This window comes from Pholis gunnellus, assembly GCF_910591455.1.
Source record: "Pholis gunnellus genome assembly, chromosome: 16".
NCBI classification, from domain to species: Eukaryota; Metazoa; Chordata; class Actinopteri; order Perciformes; family Pholidae; genus Pholis; species Pholis gunnellus.
Window position 1 is genome coordinate 11,594,060 of NC_136543.1, and position 17,437 is coordinate 11,611,496.

Genomic DNA, 17,437 nt, shown 5'->3' on the forward strand with positions numbered 1-17,437 from the left:
ACCAATTAACATGTTATATATTATTTCTAATCTGTACAATCTTCACTTGTGCCAGGCAACAACTTTACACCTTCACAGCCTTCCTAAGAGGAGGAGGGCCACTCTACTCCCAGTTCCAGTAAGGTCTTTAAACAGACATCCCTGCACCTCAATGAGGCTCTGGAACTGATGTAACAGTATGGCACACACACACACACACACACACACACACACACACACAGAGAGTCAGCTGTGCAATTTCTAATGAGGTGTGTTTATGTAACAAGCCACAACAGTAGCGGGTATTACTGTGCACTCGCGACGGGAAATGAGCGCCACCGAGTCTCTGTCCTGTGTACACACATGCCAACCATAGCGCCAGAACTAGCAGACAGCAGGTGTGTGTGTGTGTGTGTGTGTGTGTGTGTGTGTGTGTGTGTGTGTGTGTGTGTGTGTGTGTGTGTGTGTGTGTGTGTGTGTGTGTGTGTGTGTGTGTGTGTGTGTGTGTGTGTGTGTCTTTCATGGGCCAATCTGTAGGACAGATTTTAGATTATATGCACACCAGTTGTCTGTGGATGACTCCAGTTTGATTTAGCTACATTTCCTTTTAAGTCGATGAAGTATCTTTCAAACATAACAAACCTGTGTGTGCGTGTGCGTGTGCGTGTGCGTGTGCGTGTGTATGTGAAGAGAGAGAGTAGTGATGCACACACATAGCAATGTCTGCTTGCTTTTGGATGACGCACATCCTGAGACCGGTGCTCAGTCATCTCTGTAGTTCGTAGTTATATTATTGACTGTCTTATAGGTCATATGTGTACAGTATTGCCTGTTGTGCATATATGGAGCAGCATTACAAAAGCAGAAAACAATTAAATAACATAGGATTTACTTTGTATTTTGATATCAATAAAGTAAAATAACTAATAGCTACTAGTGTGTCATTACAGTATTTAATGTCACTCAGGGGTGGTAAAACTTTATTTAAATTGAAAACAAGTAGTACCTGAAACGAAAGTGACATTTACAGGTTTGTAATAAAGAATAACAAATAACATTAAATTCAACAATAACAATAAACGCAGTCCTTTAGGGCAAAGAGTAATGTTAGGCCTTTAAGTAACATATAAGAGAATGCTACATTTGATAAAACTCTTGTCTTTTAATAAGTAGCATACCCTTTCGAGGTCTACGGTGTTTTTTAATTAATTAATTTAATGAGAACGTCCTGTATCTTGCCGTACTTAAGAGGAATATTCTTAGTATTGATTAAGCAATAAGAGAGAATTTGTTGTCCCCTTTTCTTAAGCGTTGAAATCAGTTCTGCGATTCCCAAAACTATTTAAACAGGTTCTGGTTCAATATAGATATTAACTACTTCAGAAAGTTCAGAGCTGTAATTTTCTATCTTGGGACAAGGGGTGAAGCTGTGAAGTCGGTTTGCCTCCTCCAGGCTACATTTATCACGTATCGGAGAGATCTCGGTGTAATTTTGTCTTTGAATAATGGAGTCTGTGAATGACTTTGAACTGAATGAGACGAGAATTAATGGAACTAGAATGAATCTGCTCTGGACGTGATGCTCCCATCTCCTCATAGATCTGTGCTTCCAGTTTATTCTCCCATTTGCTCTTCTTACGTATTGTTAAGCATCGTGAAAATAAAGCACGGCCTCAACAGCACCTGTTTATAGGGTGAGACGTGTGAAAGACAGAAGCAGTTTTAAAATTAGCTGTGTGGGTGTCTTGGATTTGCAGAAACCTGAAGATGTTATTCGTAGGAAGTCCGCATTCCTCTTGCAACTGAAGCGAAACAAGAGAAGCAGTTACACACAGATGAAGGTTAATGACAGTATGTTACAGTGAGAATGAAACCAATAACAAGTGACGGTAGTGAAACACCGTAACAAACACATTGCATGAGAAGGAATCAGAGATTAACAGTTCATTATTGCCCCTGGACCCGAGCAGGTTAATCCGGCCACTCCCCCCTTTAATTATATTTGTAAAGGATGGGTGCAATGAAGGCTGTAGCTGTCCCTGGACCAGCACATGTGGCTTCAGTATTTCTAAAATAGAACTGGCTGTGATGCAGATATAAAGGTTTGTATCATTCAACAAGATGCCATCCACGTAAAAAGGATATCTTATTACTTGTGTCTGCTGTGGTGAAACCAAAGATAGACGAGCCTTGATGATTCAGCTTCAGATGGGCTCTGTATTGAGTCCAAACCGACATGTGGGTCTCCTGCTCAAGGCTGTAGCTACACTCAGGACACTGAGGTCTGCTTCTCTGTAATACCTATGACACATGGTGTCTTTTTAAGGAGCATTCTGATCATTTTTACACATGAGATCTCTAAATTGGACAGTTTATACACCCGTTATCACCAGTAATGAAATGTAAGTACATTCCCTTAGTGCTTTAATACAGTTGTGTGCGTTTTGCTCCGGTACAGTCAATCATCACCCAATAAAAATGATGCAATTTTATAGTTTAAACCACTGATTAAAGAGATATCTTCACCTTTAGATGTATGCAGTGTTACTCTTCTTTTGAGATGTATTTGAGGTCTCACATATGTTCACAACAGAGCAGACAGGATTCAACTACAGGCAGGTAGAAAAATAACCAATCCCACTCCAATCGTTTTATACAACACACCTGTGCACACCGTGGTGGTAGAAGCTCCGCCTCCTTTCAGTAAAGCATACAGATGGAAGCTATACACTTACACAACACAACACAGAATTGAAATTAATGTATATTATATAATACATCATAACAAGAGCCAGGAGATACGGTCTGTATATTGTGCAGTGTTTTTGACTCTGCATCTCTTGTTGTCAATTAAATGACCTATAATAATATCTGTCATATTACAGCAATGCTGAAATGAAAGTGACATTTACATAACATGAAATTCAAATCTAAATGCAGTCCTTTATCCCAAGGATTAATGTTAGGTCTCTAAGTAACAGACGAGAGGCTGCCAAACTCTACAAAGATGTCCTATAGTATGCTTTTAGTGTGTGCACTGTTTGATCATCAGGGCTTCATTTGACCAATGTCCTGTTTCTGCCAGTACACGAGAGCATTGGTGGAGGACATATTCAGATCCTTTGAAGTAAAATCATTAACACAATTTAAAATATACATTACAGGTAAAAAGTCCTGCGTTGAAAATATCACTTAGGTAAAAGTATATAGGTATTATTAGCCAAATGCACTTAAACTATCGAGCAAAGGTCAATTATAGTACTCACAATGCATTAAAGGGCCCTTGTGATTGCGAGTGTTATGCAGTTGGAGCTCTTAAAGGGGATGCTCATTTTCATCTCATATAGCCTATACTGTTGGGTAGTATAATCTATAACAGTGCAGGTTGTGTGTGTAAAATCGTAATGTGTTAAGGCCATAAAGCTAATAAAAATCTTTATAAATCAAATAAATCTTGTTGAGTGAAACGTAGCCTTTGCAATTCTTTCTGAATTGCACAAATGTAACATGGCATGCAATACAAATACCTGAAGTACACATTCATTTGTGCTTACTGCCTACAGCAAAATCAGCATTCCACCACTGTAAGCTTAAAGCTTTTAACACGGTATTTTCTTGTTGTGTCCCCTCAAGTGTTGAAGTCGGTTATTGCAGTAATATTGCGCTAGTGAAAGGAATTTAATTGAGTTAAAGTGAAATGGAAGACAAAGAGAGACAGACAGTATGCGAGCGAGAGACAGGGACAGAGATAGAGATGAGTGGGCCGTTGGAGGGCTGGCTCTCGTGCATTCCTCGCGTGTGTGTGTGTGGGCGCGTGGCTCAGGGTTCAGAGCTGTCGGCCCTCCTCCTCCTCCTCTTCCTCCTCCTCCTCCTCCTCACCACTTCTCCTCCCCTGCTCCGACAGAGACAGGCAAAAGGCGAAGGAGGAGCAACGGACCTCACAGTCTGTAGACACCGGGTGTACAGCAGTCGGTCGGTCGGTCGCTAGGCTACACCGGCAGAAGCCCACGGAGGGAGGAAGACATCGCGTCACGGTAAGCTAACGGACATTGTCCCCCGCGCGAGGACGGCTCCTCGCCTAGCTTGACTAACGGTTACTCTAACGGTTACTCCGCCAGTTTTCGCTCCTTGCTGTCTTCTTCTCTTTCTTGTACTTTAGCGACATTAATCACACCAGATGTGATGAGTGAAGGTGATAAAAAGAACACACTGGGGTTGAGGAAAATATTTATAAATTAGCCATAACTCTACTGAGATAACGGTTACATTTAGGGGGATTTAACTCGCTATCAGTCGCATTTCCCCCGGGTCTGTAACGTTAGCGACACCGCTGAATGAATGATAATGGTAATTTAGGAGCCATGAAACTGTTGTGTGTTTATATATCCTTCTTTTGCTTACTGTGTATACCATTACTTAAATAAAGAGGTTTTAACGGATTTTTAACAAACTGCCTCTATATGTTTCTGCTTGCCTATGTGTGTTTAAGAGTACAAACGTGAGTTTTAATGCGATTTAAGTTCATTTCCGCTGTATGTTTCTGTACAGTAGCTATAAGTTCATGTCGGTGTTACAGTGTACTGTTGTGTATCCTCCGTCCTCCGCGCTCTCCACTCGTACAGCTGACAGCCCGGTGAAGCCCCGGAGCAGGAGGTCCACTCCCAGGGTTAGGGTTTAAAAATAGCCCGGTGTGTGTCAGCTTAGCCTGGGTCACGGTAATGCGACACACGCACACACACAGAGTCAAAATTCCGTCAGTTTTAAACTAAGCTATGAAGATTTGCGAAGCTTCATTTTATGTAAACTAGCCCTTTAACACCAGCACTTCTGTACTGTGTTGTGTACATATGCTGTGTTTTTTTCTTGAGGTTTGAGTTCAGCTGAAAAGCGACACAGCTGTCGCACCCACAAGTCACTTCGGTAATACATCTGCGGTGACTGCCCAGGTGCTGATGACTCAAAAGACGATGTAACCTACATTTGTTCTCTTAGCCTACTTTCTTTTTTGTCCTTCGCTTGTCTTAAAGTGGGGGGTGAAATAGTGCAATGCTCTGTTTTTATTTGACTTAAATAGATAACATTAAACCTGCCTAGTAGGTGAAGACAATAGTTCAGCTGCAAATGTAAAAAAATGAAGGTGCAAAATATGTAAATATTTGTATATATGTATATTTATTAAAAAAAAATTACTGCAAGAGGGAAAAGGAAAGCAGCCAAATTACAGACTCCAGGGCAAAGCCTGTACACATTATGAAATATTAAAAAAATTTGCCTCAAAATTCTCAATTGTTATTTTAAACCAGAGAGATCTGCTCTCCGGTTCTGAGGCTCTCGCTGAATCATTTCCTAATGAGCTCCGAGCTGAGGGAGAAAACATGAAACCCCCTTTTTAAATTCAGCTGCAACCGTATAGAGACGAAACACAATCAGCTCTGTGACCACAGGCCGTGAAGACTTCTATTTTTCTGTATGGTTTTCAATAAATGGGAGGGTGGAAACCAAAGAAAAGAAAGAAAGCAGAGCAGAATGTCCTTAGAGATGAAAAAAATGAACAGTAAAATGTTTCCAAGTAGCGATGGCAGGATAACAAAGCATACGTTCAATGGTAGACTTCAGAGTTAAACGGTGCAAGTGCCACTGATAATTATAGTCCTTGTATTCCAAGATAGATTTTTCATTGGTGTTAATTACAATCAGGATTAACTGGGCTTAAACACTAAATGTTGTTGAGCTGACAATGGCCATCTAAAGTAGCATTTTGGATATTTTCCCACTGGCCTGCCTGTGTGTCAGTGTAGATGAGCCAGGCATCTTTTGGCTGGAGAAGAAAGGTGTCCTGGTGAGTAGGTGGCTCTGAGGCTGGAGGCTCCGGGTGGAGCAGCAGATGGATGATGATGTAGCGGGTACTGGCGCTCCCTGCCTCCCGCCGCCATCCGTCACGCGCTAATGATCGTGTCACACCTTCTCCCCGGGGCGGCCGGCCGCTTCTGCAGCGCTCAGCTCAAAAAAACTGGGTAGCTCCACTCAAATCCCCCTCTTCACGGCCGTGGGCTGAAAAGCCCGGAGACAGACTGTGCTGCAAGCCTCTCTGTCACTAATTCTTCACTTCCCTCTTTCTCCGTCGTCTCCGTTCACCCCTCTTCACCTCTAAAGTCCCTGCAGACTGTTTCCTCGTCTCTCCTCATCCTCTGCTTCCCATGCCTCCCATTCATCTTGTTTTTCTCTGTAGTCCATCTGCTCCACATCATTCTTTTCCCTCTCTGTCCGGCTCATTCCACGTTCCCGTTCTCTGGTGTTATTCTCAATTCACAGCTCTAGTACAGTTTAATACCAGCTTGCTTTTTATCTTATTTTATACACATTTCTTTTGTTGTGCTGTGTTTTCCTTGCCCCTCCCTTCCGTGATGTCTCAGGTCAGGGTCGGTCACAGTGGAGTTGGTCTGTTTGGCTGAAGGACAGCTCAGCAAGAACTCTGCAACAGCACATTTGGGAGTCTCGTCCTAGAGATCAATCATTTATCGTGGGTACAATGTGCGGAAATACCAAAAAAAAAGCATTTCACGATTTCCCACAGCCCCAGGTGACATCTTGAAATTAGTTAATTTGTCCGAACAACAGTCTAAAATTAAAAAAAATATTCTGTTTTCTATTATATAAGACAATGGCATCTTTGTTTGTATTATGACTGAAAAAGAGTGGTCCATTCTGTTCTGTTGATCGATTAATAAACCAGTTGTTAAACGTCTAAATAAACAGAATCACACAACAAAGTCCCTTTCTATAATCCCTCAACTCAAGGAGTTGTCACATCACACAACTAACTTCTCTGGAAATCAATACAGCAATACACCGTTATTGTAATAATTGTAAAGTATCGCATATAATTTCGACGATATTCCCATTATGATATTTTAGACTAACACACAAACAGATTTCGGGCGCCTCTCTACCACAGTAAGGATATTTCTGCTGGGTACAATCACTGCTGTTATGTATTGTGTTTCATTGAAGCCGCATGGGAAGTAAACACCACCTTGGTTGCACATGGACTGACAGATATCTTCTTTTTTTTTTTTAAAGTGCTATTATCTCCAGTCGGGTGTTAAATAACCATGTTATGGGACTCGCCCACCTCTCAGCTCGTTATTCTGTCCCAGGTGTTACAGGAATAAGTGTCCCCTTGAGCTCTGCGTTACAGCGGTATGTGTCCCCGCTGAATGCAGTGGGCCCTTTGGAAAAGATGGTGGAATGCCACTTCCTCTCTGTGTGTGTGTGTGTGTGTGTGTGTGTGTGCATGTGTGTGTGTCTATCTCTATGGTCTCTGCAATATTCTCGCCACTGGGATCAGAGACTCAGCTCGGCATTGTGGGAATATTAGTGCTGGCGGATCAAATGATACTCTCCACAGCTGCTGTTTCTAAGAAAAGCTCGAGGACACACTCCTGCGCACACACACACACACACACACCACACATGCGTTCACATGAGCTACACACACATGTAAATACGCGAGCAAATACCACATCCAAGTACAGGACTGTATGTTACCGGCGCACATGCACACACTTCCAGTAAAATATTTTAATCAGCAATTAACTGTCAAGTTATGAGAGCGTTTTGGAAGCCTATAGAGAGGATAACACACACACACAAGCTTAGCTACTTGATGTAATTTCCAGCAGCGATGCTTTTATGCTCTGGCAACTGTTTGATACGAGGGTGTGTGTGTGTGTGTGTGTGTGTGTGTGTGTGTGTGTGTGTGTGTGTGTGTGTGTGTGTGTGTGTGTGTGTGTGTGAAACAGTGTAGTGGTGTTTCTGTTGTACAACGACCGCTCACACTGTTTTTCTCTCCTGTGTTTTTTTGATCTCTTCAGGCTATTTTTCCATTGACCAGTAAAGAGGCGGCAGAGAGAGGAACAGTAGAGAAGGCAAGCACGGGCGGAGAGGATAATTGCATTTCTGACTGCCCTGTGGGAACATGGGATATATGACCTCATCATTCACCTGTGAGGCTCTCCAGTAAACAACTCCAAATAGGTAGGAACAGCGTACAGACACACACACACACACACACACACACACAAAAGCTCATGCAAATGCAGGCAAAGGTATCTTTAAAAAAGCAGTTAAATATACAAATGTAAAAGTTAAGTGAGTTTCTGTTTTGCGTTGTTTAGAAGGATGACTGAAGCGGCCGTAGAAAGTACCGATGTCCTCCTAAAACCCTGTGATGTGACGTCATGTGACGTCATCAGCTGCTCCCCCCCCCCGCCGTGTCTGTCCCCCAATCAGAGGGAGGACGAGTGTTACCATGTCTGTAACAAGATGGAGCAGCAGGTGAGCGACAGAATATAGGTCTAACATTAATGATGTACCACAATATACCCCCCCCCCCCCCCCCCCCCCCCCCCCCCACACACACACACACACACACACACACCTCACATGCACACTTTATGACAAATTGTGTCCTCACTCGCAGAAAAACTTTAACCAGGTGCAACCAAAGAGAAAAGTTAAGGTAAGCTAAAATACTTCTGCCCCTCATTATTCATTCTTAGTGAAACATCTTTTGCATTATACTGATATATTGTGTGTGCATTTCAGGTCAAAGGAAAGTTAGTGCGGAGTACGGCTGTCTGCGAGGAGTCCTCACCTTTTGAAGAAACCCAGGTAACACACACACACACACACAGATCACCATCCACCTCTTCATCATCACCATCATCACCACACTCAAATTATTCTTTTTTTGAATATTCTTCCCTCGCAGGCATCTCCAGATACAAACATTGCATCTAGCTGCCATGACAAGGAGATAACTTCCTGTCACGAGGAAGAACAGGAGAACAGCACAGATCCAAAGAAAAGCTCACTGTCCAAAGGTGGGTGTGTGTGTGTGTGCGTGTGTGTGTGATTGATATCTCATAAAAGAGAAACAAGAGAAGGCAAATAAAATGTAATAAAATGTGATTCAGTGCTACGATTTAGACGTTGTTCTCTTGGGTGTTTAATATTGCAGTGTGTTTTTTTTCCCGTATTTTAATTTGTATTGTCTTGTAACACATCCTGCTCTCAGAGTCCAGCGTGGAGTACACTGACTCCACCGGCATAGACCTGCACCAGTTTATCGTCGACACCCTCAACAGCAACCCCAGAGACCGCATGATGCTGCTTAAACTGGAGCAGGACATGATCGAATTCATCACCAGCGATAGGTGGGTGTGTGTGTGTGTGTGTGTGTGTGTGTGCGTGTGCGTGTGTGAAGGAGAGTACATAACCTTGGGTCCTCATTGAGCTGTCGAGCTATTTAAATTAAACTTGTATGCCTGCTAAATCCTATTAAAGACTGAATACGGTTTTATGCTAATTTGAAATATGTTTCCAGCTCGTATATTATAATTCTGTCCATACAGCTTATTTTGTGTATTGATCAATATATTGAACCAGTTATGTTAGCGTGGGTGTGTTTGAGCCACTGGGGATTAAATTGAACTTGAGCCAAAATAATTGCAACCAGTCTCAATCTCCCTCCTTCTGTTGCCTTCTGTGCCCCCTCTCTCCTTCTCTATCTCTTCCTCCCTCGTTCTTTATTTGCTTTCTTCTCTGCCTCCCCTTTTTTCTTCCCCGTTTCACCTTTTTGTTATCCTGTCTTCCCACATCTCAGTCCCTTTAAGAAGTTCGCTCACATGTCGTCCTACCATCGTATGCTGGTCCATCGGGTGGCGGCCTACTTTGGCATGGAGCACAATGTGGACCAGACAGGCAAGTCTGTCATCATCAACAGGACCAGCAGCACCCGCATGTAAGCTTGCAAAATGCTTCTCCGCATGTAGATCCTCACCTTTTAGCATTCATTGAGAGGTAACGCCGGCTGTTTGTTTTTTAAGACCGGAGCAGCGTTTTCTGGACGAGGTGCACAAGGACAAGAAAGAAGAGATCCACCGGTGGAAAATTATTCTGAAGAGAGACAACAGCTCAGATGAACAGGTCTGTCTGTCCTCCATAGCTGCCTGTCTCTGTGGAATTCCCTCTATAATTGACATTGATCGTATCCTATCAGCGTTTTGACCTGTCCTCGCTTCCCTCCCTACAGACCCGGCTTCACCCCTTACGGGAGAAGCAAAGCAAGTCAATGGAGGAGAGAGAGGAGGAGTACCAACGGGCACGAGACCGAATCTTCAACCAAGAGGTGAGACAGGGAGAGAGAGGGAAAGAGAGAGAGAGAGACAGATATGACATAGAGACATATAGGAGACTCACTAATTTCTCCACCGTACTTTTACAGCCGCTCTGCACCCAGGAGAGCACCCATGCAGAAACCAGGTAACCTTGCCTGCAGTACATTCTCTCCAAGTGCCGTTTCAGCTTTTTATATTTAGATGAGCACATTAATATATGTCTGTGTGTGCGTGTGTTCTGTGTGCAGGGCTGTGGAGGAGTACAATCCATCTGCCGAGACCCAGAGGAAAAGGCAGCTCTTCAGGTAGAGAGCTCTGTCTGCACAGACGCGTAGTCATTTATCATCTTAATCTGGTCAGCCTGAATCTGCAGTGGAAACAAAATGAAGACCTAGATTCTTTTTTTTTTTTTTTGTTTAAGATTCTTAGAAATCTTGCACATACTGATAGATGATTTATGTCAGGGGCATATCAGCAGGTGTGCAGTACTAAGGTTGTAGGATAACTGTGGATGCGCCTCACAGGGGGAGCCGTGACAGCTCCGGCTCCAGCTGGACGGGCAGCAGCAGGCAAAGTAGCACCGAGACGGATTGTCGCTATAGCACCGACCCCCGGCCCTGGAGCAGCACGGACTCTGACTCCTCCTACCAGTGGACGAGTCCGGCCCTGAAACCCCACCAAGCCGCCAGCCACAGCTGGGACGCACGTGGTTCAGGTGCGTCTCGTTTCAGAATAACGTCTAGAGACGTTTTAACACTTCTCTGCTGCACCTTAAAGGTGTAAATTGAGTCAGTCGAAGGGGAGACGCTTCACTCCTCTCTACCTTTGGGCAAGCAAACCTATTAGCAGATTTAGTCAGCACACCACACTTGTGAAAAAACGCTGTTTATAAATGATGTCTGTTCTTTATTCAGCATCATCTAATTAACAAAAAGCAGTGGAAGTTCTTTCTGGTGTGAAAATCTCGATCCTCGAACCTTCACACCATAGCTGTAAATTTTCACACAACACCTCCAGTCTTCTTTGCATATTCAGGAAGAACATAATTGCTAAGTATGTCGAGTTTAAGTTTATTGACATACGCAATAAAAAGTAAAGTTGTACATTCAAATGCAAGGAAGTGCATCTGCCTTGGTTCCTGCATCCCTTAAAAACTATATAATAACAATAAATAAGAGTCGACAACAATCAGAAGAAATTCTACAATGATAAATAAATCACTGAGTTATTTAAAGTACTTAATATATATATTTATATATACTATATTTTAAAGTGCTTGCTGTTCAGTAGTCTTTGAGGCGGCTGGTCCTCTGATGTAGTCGTTTCCTAAGGGAAGGAAGGAGACCAGATCAAGTGCCCCATAACAATTAGGAACTTTCTTTTGCAAATGTCCTTAAATCTGTGGCAGTAATGTTCCTATGATTATTTAGCACATGCGGGGGCAGAGTGTTTCGTTTTTTTATCAGATTAAGATGTTGAAATGTGAATTTGTATTGTACCGTGAGAATAAAGCTCTTTCCTCCTCCTCTTTATTTCCTGATCTTTACTTCTCTTCTACTTTCCTCTCTCTCCCTCTCTCTCTCTCTCTCTCTCTCTCTCTCTCTCTCTCTCTCTCTCTCTCTCTCTCTCTCTCTCTCTCTCTTTCTTTCTCTCTCTCTCTCTCTCTCTCTCTCTCTCTTTCTCTCTCTCTCTCAGGCTCCATCTCTCTTTTCAGACTGCCGTCCACTTGTCCCCTCCCCTCGTCTCCTCCCATCATAGATGAGCCGGCTCCTAACTCTACCTACATCATGGTGAACGGGATCCCGCCAGGGAGCATACTAGTGAACCCACATACCGGTACGTAACACACACACACACACACACACACACACACACACACACCAACCACCAAGATTACGCACACACAACACATGCACATTTATCACACTCAACCCTTTGACCTCTTAGGGCAGCCTTTCATGAACCCTGATGGAACCCCTGCTGTGTACAACCCTCCGGACAGTCAGCAGCAAATCAGAAGCCAGACCCAGCTGCAGATACCTCCCCCACAGCACCAACAGCAGCAGGTAACACACACACACACACACACACACGTACACACTCAGCAGGACGTGTTTGACATGTAAGACATGATCAGACCGCATACATGTCGCTGTCTGTGTCCTTATCTCTGTCCCCATATGTGTGTCTCTCTCAGGTGGTTCAGTACTCGTCTGTCTCTTACGCCGCTCCACAGATGTTGCCTGTCACTCCTTCACAGCCGTACACCACAGTATGTATCTCTGTACAGTCTGACAACCGCTGCGCACACGTGCGTTTACAGCATGCGTATATGTGTACGGGCGTCCGTGTGCGTGTTGACCTCCTTTCTCTTCACCGACAGATTGAAGATCTCTCCTCGCAGTTTGCTCATGTGAGCTGTCAGTCGACTGGTGAAGCCCCGCCCATCTACCCTCCCAGTCAGGGTTACATCTATGCAGCTCCTCCTCCTCCTCCTCCTCCTCCCAGCTACTGCCAGCCCTCACCTCCGGTACGGATACATTATTTTATGCTCATGTGAGATGATTTAAACATTGCTGTGTTCAATAAATTCTGCATTGAGTAGCTTAAGTTCTGGTTATGAAGTAATTTATTTAACTTTCACATTTATTTAGCCATTTAAATAAAGAGTTTAAGGTAAATAACAGTAAGTACTAAAATTGTACTAAAGTACTAAAGCTCGTATTTTTCACATTATTTCCCTATAGTTGCCTGTGTATTACTACGGCCAGTACCCTACCTCAGCCCAGCACCCATGCAGGCCTGTCTCACCGAGCCAGCACCTCCACAGCCAAGCAGCACAACCAACAGGTACTACCCGCCTGTGTGTGTGTGTGTGTGAGTGAGTGTGTGTGTGTGTGTGTGTGGTGGACAGATGCAGGTGGTGGCAGTAGAGAAGGGGGCCGTTACACTGTCAGAGATGTAGTCTGAGGGTCTCACAGTGAACCGGTCTCTTTTCCTGCTGCTTCTATTCAACGCAGTGACAAAGACCGGGGGGGGGGGGGGACATGTTTCAGAGCTTTTGTGTTTTAGGATTTAAAGTGTGTTAATGAATGAATGTCTTTGAACCAGCTGCAAACTATGTGTGCACACCTTCCAGGCATCAGTGGCCGTCAACAAAATAACAAAAATGAATGTATATTATACTCGACTCAAAGCGGCGACATTGGGACAGATTTACAGATTTCACTGCATGAATAAAGGAAAAATTGTGTTTTGGGCAGAAATCGTGTTTTTTGTTGCTGTTATTATTAAATGTTGCCAATAAAGATTCAAGTGTCAATACTGAACTGATCAATTAAAATGTACCCAACCAAATCCACCACTCCTACTGTATGAATTACATTCTTATGTTGATGTTTAAGTTAAATAAAAACTGCTTCTCACACAGCCAGAAAATATTGAATCAAATTGGTGGACATGTCTTTTGTTGATGCTGTCTCCAGTCTTCCTCAGAACTCTTCTTATTTGTTCTAAAATAACTGTTAAAACTCTCCTGTGGCTTATTTCTTCTTAATGAACCTTCTGCTAAACAAATTGCGGTGTTGAAAGATGTTGTTAATAATCTCTTATATAACCGTGTGCGTGCGTGTGTGTGTGTGTGTTTGCAGCAGGTTACGCTCTGGGGGTGCAGCAGTCCTCCCAGGCCCAGGCTGTGCTGGGTACCTACTCACCAATGGCCTCTCATCAGCGTAGCATAGTTCAGGTAAACACAGCACCCAAAGGTCTCGTTCTGTCTCAGCCTCCAATATCTCAGCCCCCGAAAGAAGCGTTTAGCACTTCTGAAAGTGCTTGTGGTAGCACATTCTTCACTCCAACTTTACTTTCTTTTTCTTTTTGTATCTACAGGGAGGTGTTTCGGTGTCCTATCCCCAAAGTAAAGTAGTGACCGGGGTTGGTGGGGAGGCGGGTTACTGCTGTGTGGTGCCCCCCCCACCCTCCTCCCACCACGGCAGCTGCCACCCTCCCGGCTGCACCGGCCTCAGTGCCCGGGCCTGGAGCGCACAGTACTGACGACGCCTCGCCGGGTGGAGGGACGAGATTCGAGTTCCTGCGTGAACTCACGCGCGTACACACACACACACACTTTTTTCACACTCCCTCACCTACACCCGCCTTCCTCCTGACGTACCACAGGGTACGCCGTTCACACTCATTACAAGCATGTGCACACACACACACACACACATACAAAAATGTACCACTGTACCAAAGCTTAATAGTATTTATCAGCGCTGCTGTATTGAATGCATAATTTATATACACAAATGGAGTTTTATATTGATATTAAATTATATATTGTGTTCCGAGGAAATGCACTGTGTGAATAGAATAAAGTACTGTGGCTGGATTGACGATGTCACATTTCTATATCATCCCGGCTGTTTGTTTCCTGTAATGTTGATGATGCTCAGGACAGTAACAAGAGATAACGTGCTCTATATGAGGACATGCCATGATAATCAAAATGAAGTGTGCGCTGCGGGAAAGCAGAGATACGGGTCGTTAACCTACCACTGAGTTCATAAATGAGAGATGAATGTCATTAAAAGCCTTAATGTCTGAATAGCTAACAAGCAAGTGAAAGATTTTACATGAACATGGTGGATCATTAAGGGCGTTTAGTATGAGGGGATCTTGATATTATTAGGAGACTTAAGACGCTCACACGGTGGGAGTTTTCATGCAGTCAAACAAACTAATCAATCAGACTTTAGCACCCCCCTCTGCTCAGAAACTCTCAGTACATGTACATGTAACACGGTGCAGGTTCATGTTCCATTCCCTCTTCATCTGCAGAACATTTCACAATTAACTGGTTTCCCGTTTGCAAATTTATCAAGCAATCACCAGCTCGTTTTAATATTTAAGAAGCTGAAACTGGTAAAAAAAAAAAATGTGGGCATTTTTGCAATAAAAATGGCCAAAACAATTAACTGATCATTAAAATGTATGCCATTTGATTTCATGTCGATTGACTCAATCATTTCAACTCTTATTTCTTCTGGTATAGAAGCATGAACATGCCAGGCCTTTTCCACAGCAGACATTTGAACTTGTAGCAGGAGAAGCACACAGGTGTTACTGATAACGTTAACGAGGGCTCTGCTCTATTTAAGTGTCCCAGTTAGCAGACAAAGAGACAGCATGCACAAGACCCTGACACTGAAGCAGTTAAATGAAATGCAGCCATTGTTAGTTGTGTTATTTACACCTGTGCTTTTCCTTCTGTGACTCTGAAAATGGTCTACTCAGATATACAGATTCATATCCAACTAAATGTGGCTTTACAGACAAGCAGAACCCTTGCATTATATAAAACGCTCAAGTCTTTTGAGTCTTCAAGCGTTGAGCATTTCACACGACTGCAAAACACACTTTCATGCAAGCAATAAGTGATAAGCCGATGTGTGTTATTGTTCAGAGGTTGTGTAATTCATTTTGAACCGAGTGATTCATATTCCCTCCCCCCCTCCCAACAAATTCAATGAAACATATCCATCATCCGCACGAGGCTTTAAAATTAAATTTAGATTTCATAACCGCGGCATTGAATGCAATATTCATACAGACCGACGGTTTCACAAACAAAGCCAGCTCTGCTTTTGTTCCCGTCTACATTCACACACACACACACACACAAAGAAGCAGCAGCGGTGCAGGTTTCATGATCTTTAATAAAAGGCACATGTACAGCCATAGTGAGATGAGTGAGTCCACTGGCATAGAGACAAAGCATTAAAACACAGAAATACAGGAAGTAGAGGTCAGGAGGAGAGAGATCTATCCGCTTTACAGTAGAATCTACTTAAGTAACATCTTCTCGTTCTCGTTCAAGTAAGTCTAACACTAATATGTCACCGTGGTGAGGTAAAAAAAAAACAGAAAACACCCCCCCCCCCCACACACACACACACACACACACACACACACGCACACACACGCACACCATCCATCACCACCCATAGTCTGATATCCAGAGAAGTCCTCTCCAGAGGGCCGTTGAGCTGGGAACAGACGAAGCGGTCCAGATGGTCCCGAGACACTTTGGGCTGTTGACTCCTCCTCATGGGCCTCCCTGTTGGGCCCCTGTTGCCTCCGAGTCCATCCATCATCTCACACTGTTGATGGCATCTTCCTTATATTTTGCACATAAATCCAACCAGTACTCTCAGACTGGAGTACCGCCTGGCCCTGGTTTTCTGTATGTCAGTTAGTTTGTGGTCATTTAATGAAAGAAAAACTAACAAAACAAATTAGTAACATCGGTTTAAAGCCGGTATTTTTTTAATCATTTTGATCAAATTCATATATAGATAAAAGTCTGCAGTCTCTCCCATGATTGCAGGAAATTACACATTCAGTGATTTTACTACTGTAGCCCGTCTGGATCTTTGGGCAAATACCAACAAACAGGTATTTTAAAATCTGATTATCTTAACAAACACATAACGTTAAAAATAAATCTGTTCCGGATCCCTTTGAGTTTTGTTTTTAAAGCATTGTTACCAAGATGCACACTCACTGCTCTCTGGTGGGCAAACTGTCTCAGTGACAGTTTCTTTATTAATTATCTCAAACAAAGTTTTATTTCTGTACTGAAATTTATTGTTACATATCGGCCGACATGTACACTCATACTGATATAGATGCAATAAGTTAACACTGGCTAATTTATAAATCTAGCTTTAACGACTTTAAGAATGTCTTTGATGAAGCGATGCTCGTGCTATAAACTGAGATAATGAAGGCGCTGGATCTTCAGTTGTGCACGACCCGGCTGTTATTGTTCTGAAGGGGTGCAAATTGCCAAATAGATTTGCAAATCATCAAATGCCCAAAAAGCAGCTGACACACAGGGAACCTGGGTTGTTTTTGGGGTCTTTAAGGATTGTACCGTTTCTCACAATCTCACGGTTCTGACCCGTTTACACACTCACACAGGCAGCCAGTCACACGTTAAAACCCAAAAGAAAAAAGAAAAAAAGTTCACAGGTTCTTAAATATTTAGGGTTAAGAGAAATAAAAAAAATGGTATTAGTGTCGCAGGTTAAATATAACCACAGCTGGAGGAAGAAGTCGAAGAACTAAAATATGCATGCAGCAGCCAGGCCGCCTCTCCTCTGGTTGGAAGGTAAACGGGGCTCACTGGGGAAACGCCGTCTTTCCTCTGTCCTGGCAAAGCTGGAGACGCCAACTGGACACTTTTGCCAAAACAGAAAGAAATCGTTGACAAG

The 17,437-nt window shown here is 43.3% G+C and overlaps 1 protein-coding gene across 2 annotated transcripts; it reads left to right on the top strand.

The window, feature by feature from the left end:
* Positions 1 to 3,880: 3,880 nt before the first annotated feature.
* arpp21 (cAMP-regulated phosphoprotein, 21) lies at positions 3,881 to 14,575 on the top strand. 2 transcript variants are annotated; one of them, XM_079176061.1, is made up of 20 exons: positions 3,881 to 4,013; positions 7,854 to 8,016; positions 8,157 to 8,316; positions 8,462 to 8,500; positions 8,587 to 8,652; positions 8,753 to 8,864; positions 9,059 to 9,197; positions 9,647 to 9,784; positions 9,870 to 9,969; positions 10,076 to 10,171; positions 10,268 to 10,305; positions 10,409 to 10,465; positions 10,685 to 10,875; positions 11,856 to 11,996; positions 12,108 to 12,226; positions 12,358 to 12,432; positions 12,544 to 12,690; positions 12,908 to 13,010; positions 13,811 to 13,905; positions 14,049 to 14,575. In XM_079176061.1, the coding sequence occupies exons 3-20, from the start codon at positions 8,161 to 8,163 to the stop codon at positions 14,211 to 14,213; spliced, it is 1,977 nt and encodes a 658-aa protein (XP_079032187.1). In that variant the 5' UTR covers positions 3,881 to 4,013; positions 7,854 to 8,016; positions 8,157 to 8,160; the 3' UTR covers positions 14,214 to 14,575. The 2 variants fall into 2 exon arrangements, with proteins under 2 accessions (XP_079032187.1, XP_079032188.1); XM_079176062.1 differs by having other exon boundaries at positions 13,814 to 13,905.
* Positions 14,576 to 17,437: the final 2,862 nt, after the last annotated feature.